Raw genomic sequence first — 7877 nt, forward strand, 5'->3', positions numbered from 1 at the left:
TTAAGTATCATTCATATATGAATATAGCATATACTAAACATAATATATTCATATTTAAATATTAGACGATGCATTCACTTGTGAATGTTACACAGTATATTCACTTGTGAATGTTATATGGTATATTCACTTATGAATATTAGATGATATTTTGATATGTGAATATTATATAGTATTACATGATATATCACATGAGAATAGTACATAGTATATTAACTTGTGAATATTATATCGTATATTCACTTATGAATAATAGTTGGTATATTCATATGTGAATATTGCACAGTATATTCATATATGAATATTACAAGGTGTTTTCAGAAATATATATAATTTTTATATGTTATTCACATATGAATAACATACACACTTGCATATTTGTTTTGTGTTTTAATAATAACATATTGAGTCAGGTGAGAAAACATATTTATATGCGAATATAACGTGGTAATTTAGTTTATACATTTCATCAAACAATTGGAGTGTGTACAAGTTAACTTTTTTTAAAATGTGATAAATATGATGCTTTGACTATTTAAATCTTACAAGATAGTAGATTGGTAGAGAAATATATGAAAATTTTCAAACAAAAAATGATTTGAACTTTTTCTAATCTTAATTTTGATGTATTATTTGATGAACGATGTTGAATGAATGATACAAATTGAATTTTTTGTTGATTATCGATGATGTTGTTCTAATGATGCTGGGAGTATAATTAATCATAGATGTTGAAGATATGTTCATATTCAAGCAAAATTGAATGTTGGATTAAAAGAGCAAAAAACGAATGAATTTCAGTTGTTATCTAATTATCTACACTTATGTATTTGTGATTGAAAACTATTATATCATATTTACAAGTTTGTCACCGTATCCTTTATGTTTAGAGGCTAATTAAATGAGTGACTGAGAATGATTCTCCCATTGTCAACCTTTTTTATTTTCTCTATTGAACCCACCTCTCTGTCTCTTTCTCTCTCGCTCTCTCTCTCTCTCTCTCTATATATATATATATATATATATATATATATATATATATATATATATATATAATTGTTTTTATTTCCATGATTCTAGAAACTATAATGGATAGAGTGCCTTTTAACCATAAATAAACTTTTGTTTAATTTTAATTTCGTTTGTTCACTATGGTTAAACTCTTGAAGAAGTCGAGAAGTGTCTATTTTAACATGGGAATAAGACTAATTAAAGTAATTAACTTTTCGGTTTATTCACATGTAGGTGACTATCTTTTTTTTGTGCACATCTAGGTAACAAACTTTTTGAAACTGTTCACATATGACCATTATGACCTGCTGTAGCAGGTTACCTCCGGCTACAGTTGGTCATAATGGTTACATGTCAACCCTTTTAATAAGTTTGTTACCTAGATGTGTACAAAAGAAAAATAGTTACCCAAATATGAACAAAACCAAAAGTAAGAGTAAATTACACGAATGGTCCCTGTGGTTTGAGGGAATTTATGTGTTTGGTCCCTAACTTATTTTTTTAATTCGGATGGTCCCTACTGTTTTGTTTTGTTGTGTTTGGTCCATGTCTTACCTAAAAAGACTAGTGTGTCCTTATTAATTTAATTTTTTAAATTAATTTTCTTATTTATGTATTTTTTTATATGTTTAAAAACACTAATAGACCTCACATATCTGTATCTCCTCACCAACCTATCTTTCATCATCCTAAACTTTTATTTCTTTTCCATATTTGATGACAGCGAAGTCTTCACCATCTATTCTTTTTCGGTCCTTCAACTTCAGCGAACCAACACCACAACCCAATAAAGTGAAGAGACCGTGGGTTATGGTGTTTGTTCGTCAGAGTTGAAGGACCAAAAAAAAAGGATGGTGAAGACTTCCATGTCACTAAAGATTGAAAGAAAATAGAGGTTAAAGAGGATGTGAGATGGGATGGTAACCGATGGGACCCAAATTAAATTTCTCAAATGTAGTTTCAGATTTACGGTGAGGAGATACAAATATGTGGGGTCTATTAATTTTTTTAAACATATAAAAAAACATAAATAAGAAAATTAATTAAAAAAATAAATTAATAAGGGCATAATAGTCTTTTTAGGTAAGACAGAGACTAAGCGTGCAACAAAAATAAACAGTAGAGACCATCCGAGTTAAAAAGAATAAGTCAGGGATCAAATGCACAAATTGCCCTATACCATAGGGACCATTCATGTAATTTACTCTTACTTTTGGTTTTGTTCATATTTAGGTAACTATTTTTTTTGTACACATCTAGGTAACGAACTTGATGAAACTGTTCACATATAACCATTATGACATATTGTAGTTGGATGTAACCTGCTACAACAGGTCATAATGGTCATATGTGAACAGTTCCAAAAAGTTTGTTACCTAGATGTGTACAAAAAAAAGATAGTTACCTATATGTGAAAAACCCGAAAAGTTAATTACCTTAACAAGTCCTATTCCCTTTTAACATCAAATACTCATTTTCCGTAGCTTTTATTTCTTTTTTAATACCATTATTCCATTATCTAGATCTCTACATATACTATGATACTATGCATCTCTCGTTCCTTTCATCCCAATACCTCACCACTACAACCCTCCCTTCTTGTCAGGAGAAACCACTTCCATCACCAGTCAACCCAACAATCGCCTTCATCCTCTCTATTAGTATCATTTGCAACCCAATCTACTCATGACAAGCCTCCCACATATACTTCTTTGATATGAAGTTTATTGAGATGTTTTTATAAAATAAATTAACTTTGATTCTTGAATAACCCACATCACTTCTGCTTCTATTGTAACAAAAAAATTCCTTTTTATGTGGAAAAATCCCGTATAAAAAATATGATGAAATCATGTTCATTCGCAACAAAATGTTTTCTTTGTGTTTTGGTAAAAAAAACATGTTTTTGGAGGGAAAATACATTTTCAGCAATTGAATTAAAAGTATCTAACATATTACGTATAAGTTGTACAAAATATTTTCATTTTCCACTTTCCCCATCCTTGGCTCCCATCATATGTCTTATTCTTTGGTTTGATTTTGGTTAATTGCGATTTTGGTTTTAGGTGAGATTTTAGAATTTGGTTTTATTTGCAAGTTTTCATTTGAGGATAGAGAGTTACAAAACTTTCGACATGGAACTCAAGGAAAGGGTAAAGGATAAGGTACGATGGACCCATTAATTTTTTAATTATAAATAATAAACAACTTATAAAATAAACATATAAAGACAATATAACCAAAATTAAACCATTGGAATAGTTCAAACTTAAAAAATAATAATAATAATAAATACAAATCCATATATCGTAATTACTCCAAACCATATACACTATTCATGTAATTTACTCATACTTTAATTTAATTATGGAATTTTCTAATATATATATATATATATATATATATATATATATATATATATATATTACCAATAATTAAATATAAAATGTATTTATTATGAAAATTATTAATGTATCTCACATTTAATTATGGTGATAATCTTTTTAATTAATATATTTTATATTTAATTATGATAATATTTATTATAATTAATGTTTCTTATGTTATAAAATCCTTTTAATTATTATATAAGTGAAAATAATGAGGTTTTATGAATATATAAAGTTATGATAAGAAATTATCATCAAAAACTTTTTTAAATTATAGTAACAAAAAGTTTTACTTATTTTAAAAGTTACATTTACATAGATTTGAAAAGGCTCACTTTACTATGTTGACTTAGGGCGGCTCGGCTGTCGGCTCATTTCACTCAGTGCGTGGTGGGGGTCTAAAGTATAGTCACACTCTATCCTTACACTACGCACCCCACCCCCTTATCCTACGCACCCACCCCACACTCCCTCCAAAACCCCACTTCTGTAAAAGTGAAAACGAAAAAGAAGCCGTTTTCAGAGGATAAACAGCAGCACACTGTTCGTCATCAGGTAACAGCTACGCTCTCGTTAATCACTCCATCTTCCTTTCTAGGGTTTATAGTATAATCAGTCTAAGATTACGATTGCTTTTTGAGCTTTTCGATTTTCCTTTCTCTTTTTTGATTCTGTGTGTCTTGTCAGATTGTTAGCTGCGTCTCGTGAGTACAAGAGAAAAAAGGAAAAGCTTCTTTTGATGACGAGACGTACGGTGGTTTTATGCAAGTTAATGTGAAGTTGTTTTCTGGAATACGTTTTTTTGCAGAAGATTCCTCTGTTGTTTCGTGTCAAAATCATTATCAACCTCGGCATTGCCTGAGAGATTCGTTAATGTAAAACTTGAACAGAGTGAAAGTGAAATATTACTGTGATGTATGTTTGACGTCTATCGGTGAAGAATAAATTGAGATTTATGACGAGAATGTGGTTTGATTTTCAGCAGAAGGTGAAAAAATTGTAGTGTAGGTTCTGAATCTAGTCTGAAGTTTTGGGGAAGAAGATGAGTGATAGTGCGAGCGTAACGGCGTCGTCTTTAGCGGTTACGGAGAATAAACCTCGAAGAACTGGTGGATGTGTCGGTATCTTCTTTCAACTCTTCGATTGGAACAGAAGGTTCGCTAAGAAGAAACTTTTCTCCAAGAGATTGCTTCCTCCAGGTTCATATTCTATATAGTTCATGAAAATTAGCGACTACTCTTTTGAATTTTTCTTCAGTTACTCATACACATTGTTGATTCCACCACATTACATTGAAATCGACAAACCAGTGTTTATTTTTGTTGTTTTGATTTCACAGATCGTGCAAAAGAAGCTTCAAAAAAGTTCGGAGGTGACGAGAAGCGGCCGAAACTAAAACTGGTATGTCAAAACTCAAAATCAAAATCACTTCAACTTTTGCTTAAACTCTTCCTATTCTTCTTCCTTTTCTGATTTTGATTTCTTACTACTTTAGATCGCTGATGAAAATAGCGGGGGATTCCCAAACATGAACAAAAATGGCGTTTCAACTTGCAACAATGGAGTTCAAACTCCTAGTTTGGTTGCTAGGCTTATGGGGTTGGAGTCTATGCCATCATCTGTAAATCGCGACAAGCTTCACAATCACAAAGCTATATGCAACAAAGAAGAATCCGAAAACGAAACCACAAGACAAGATTTTAGGCCTCAAAAGCTTCAAAAAACAATGGCGGATAGAAGAAGCGTAACTAGATTTGGAGCAGAAGCATTACAACTCAAAAACGTTCTATCTCGATCAAAAAAACATCATCATCATCATCATCATCATCCAAAACTTGCTTCCCCTGTAAAAACCACAACACATCATTCTAGAAAGAACACATCAAGGTTAATTGGTGCTGCTTCCAGGATTCTCGAAACTAGAAACAAGTCTAAATTCGCTATCACTTATCCTCATAGTGTAAGAACAGAGCGTATGAAATTAAAAAGTGAAAATCCTGAAGCATCCTGCAAAAACTGTGGTAATCTTCTTCACATTACAGAGTCTACATCAACCCAAACATCTGTCTTCGATTCTCAAAATCCTTTTCAAAATAGTAACTCAAGATTCAATCAAGAACAAGAATTTCCCACTTCCACCAAAATTTCATCTTCAAACCGAAGATTGAACTGTTTTCCATCTGCTACAGATGCAGTTAGTGATAATACCAAAGATTTTGTTGCATTGAATAGGAGTTTAAGTGGTCAAACTCGGTCAAGGGCACCAGGTAAAGTTGAGGATACAAAGAGGAATAATTTGGTGTCTCGAGGGCAGAAAAGACATTCAACACAGATGAGAAAGCAAGGGGAAGGGTATAATGTAAGTGCTTCATGTAATGGAAAACAAATGAGACAAGAACATCAAGGGCAAAATGGGAATGGAACGATGTTTAGATTTAGTTCACCAATGAAGAACACGTGTGAAAAAGTAGAGAAAAGAAGGAATCAAAATCAAAATGTTTCATATTGTAAAAGTAAAACTACTTCTTCACGCAAAAGGCTTACATCAAATCAGATTGATAAATTCCCATTATTGACTGGAGATTCTTTGGGTGCTCTTCTTGAAGCAAAATTGAATGAGTTGACTAGTCAAACTTCAACAAAAAGAACAACAGTTCATATTTTTCAAGAGCTTTTATGTGCTTTAAATAAAGAAAACCCACTTCCTCAAAATGATGTATTCTGTTTACAGGTATGTTTCCTAAATTCTCATTTATCATTCCATTATTTTCACTTTCGTTTTGTTGGATCTTGGATGGAATGGAATCAACCATTCCATTCCATTCCTTTTCTTTTCTTCCATTTCTTCCATCATACCAAACTTTTTGTTTTCCATAATTAGACAAATTCAGAAAAATCTGGATACAAAAACAGCAATCATCTTAGCCCAGGATCAGTTCTTGAAGCCTCTTTTTCAAATGACAGCTGTTGTTCCAGTAGTTTGGAAGATAGCTCAGGTAAAAAAAAAAATTGTAATTTCAATAATTTTAATGATTTAATAATTTTGTTTATATGATTGAAGGACGAATGCAACACACAGATTCCACGAAGTACTCATACGATGAATCAAAGTTTCAAAACAGCGAATTGGTGGACACACTTGCAGAGATAATGTGGACAAAATTCGGGAATTTTTTTGGATATGAAAACGCAAAAACAAGATATCAAGTGAAGCGATTTGTGTTTGATTGTTTAATTGAATATTTGGATTCGAATTGTGGAGTAATGGGGTCAAAGGTTTTGATTGATGAAGTAATGGAAGAGGTGATGAGGTGGATGGATTTTATTGGTTTGAATGCGGATGAGGTGGCGGAAAGGGATATGAGCTATTCTTTGGTGAAATTGTTGGATTTTGAGGTTGAATGTCGTGAGATTGGTGGTAGAATTGAAGGGGATTTAGTTAATATGTTGGTTGATGAAATTGTGTATGATTTTGCAACGATTTAGTTAATTAATGAGATGGTTTTGTACAAATTGAAATATTGAGTGGTAGGGATTGCTTTATTTGTTTTGGTTGATTTTTTAGGGTTTATGCTTTATATAATGTGTATATGATTGATTGATTGATTGATGAGTATCTCAAATCAATGTCATTTGTTCTCTTAATGGAATATAGAGTCCTTAGTGTGTGTATATATATATATATATATATATATATATATATATATATATATATATATATATATATATATATAATGAGGTTTAATAGAAAACCACAATTAACCAAGGAATCAATCTTTTTTTCAAATTTTAGAACTTATTTTTTATTTAAAAAAAAATACAGAAATTTATAACTTTTTATCATTTTCCCAATGATATAAAATTCAAAAAATCTTTTACGTCAAATTTACAATGTGAATATTTGAAAATTCACAACGTGAATCCGAAAAATATATTTTACATTCACAATGTTAATATATGAATTTAGATTTTTTTATATTTTTTTTTTCGATAAAAAATAAACTCTAGAAATTCATAAAAAGATTTGATTCCTTGAAAAACAAATAATTATTGTTCTTTTAACTTTTTTTTTCTTTCTCTCTCTCTCTATATATATATATATATATATATATATATATATATATATATATATATATATATATATATATATATATAAGGGGTGTTCGCGGTGCGGTTCGGTGTGGTTTATAGTTAAAACCGTAGACCGCACCGCTTATGCGGTTTCAGATTTTTGAAAACCACGAACCGCACCGCGAAAGGTGTAAACCACGGTATGTGGTGCGGTTTTACGGTTTCGGTGCGGTTTGTGTAGTTTGATTAGTTGTTAAACTTCGAAACTATTTTCAATCATTTGATCTAAATTAAAATTTTATATTTTATTAAAGAAATTCTATATTGTAATATTTTTTAACATATATCCATGGTCATTGATTAATACTCCAAATCTTTATACATATTATATCACAATATCTTACA

At 30.7% G+C, this 7877-nt stretch overlaps 1 protein-coding gene across 4 annotated transcripts; it reads left to right on the plus strand.

Moving 5' to 3' along the window:
- The first annotated feature begins 3843 nt into the window (after nt 1-3843).
- Nucleotides 3844-6958, plus strand: TRM22 (DnaA initiator-associating protein). Of its 4 annotated transcripts, none has more exons than XM_078985482.1 (7): nt 3844-3956; nt 4089-4276; nt 4384-4600; nt 4741-4802; nt 4897-6132; nt 6283-6397; nt 6463-6958. In XM_078985482.1, exons 3-7 carry the CDS (start codon nt 4444-4446, stop codon nt 6885-6887), a joined length of 1995 nt encoding a protein of 664 aa, XP_078841608.1. In that variant the 5' UTR covers nt 3844-3956; nt 4089-4276; nt 4384-4443; the 3' UTR covers nt 6888-6958. The 4 variants fall into 4 exon arrangements, with proteins under 4 accessions (XP_078841608.1, XP_078841610.1, XP_078841606.1 ...); XM_078985484.1 differs by having other exon boundaries at nt 4387-4600; XM_078985480.1 differs by having other exon boundaries at nt 4089-4600.
- The last annotated feature ends 919 nt before the right edge of the window (nt 6959-7877 follow it).

Source organism: Lactuca saligna, chromosome 3, assembly GCF_052625555.1.
Source record: "Lactuca saligna cultivar CGN05327 chromosome 3, ASM5262555v1, whole genome shotgun sequence".
In the NCBI taxonomy this organism is placed as follows: Eukaryota; Viridiplantae; Streptophyta; class Magnoliopsida; order Asterales; family Asteraceae; genus Lactuca; species Lactuca saligna.

What these genes read in the sequence shown, in the direction of transcription:
- TRM22 (XM_078985480.1), top strand. Translation starts at nt 4,444, where the DNA reads ATGAGTGATAGTGCGAGCGTAACGGCGTCGTCTTTAGCGGTTACGGAG. An exon ending in CAAGAGATTGCTTCCTCCAG is followed by an intron (nt 4,601 to 4,740) that starts GTTCATATTCTA and finishes TTGATTTCACAG; the next exon opens with ATCGTGCAAAAGAAGCTTCA. An exon ending in TAGTTTGGAAGATAGCTCAG is followed by an intron (nt 6,398 to 6,462) that starts GTAAAAAAAAAA and finishes ATATGATTGAAG; the next exon opens with GACGAATGCAACACACAGAT.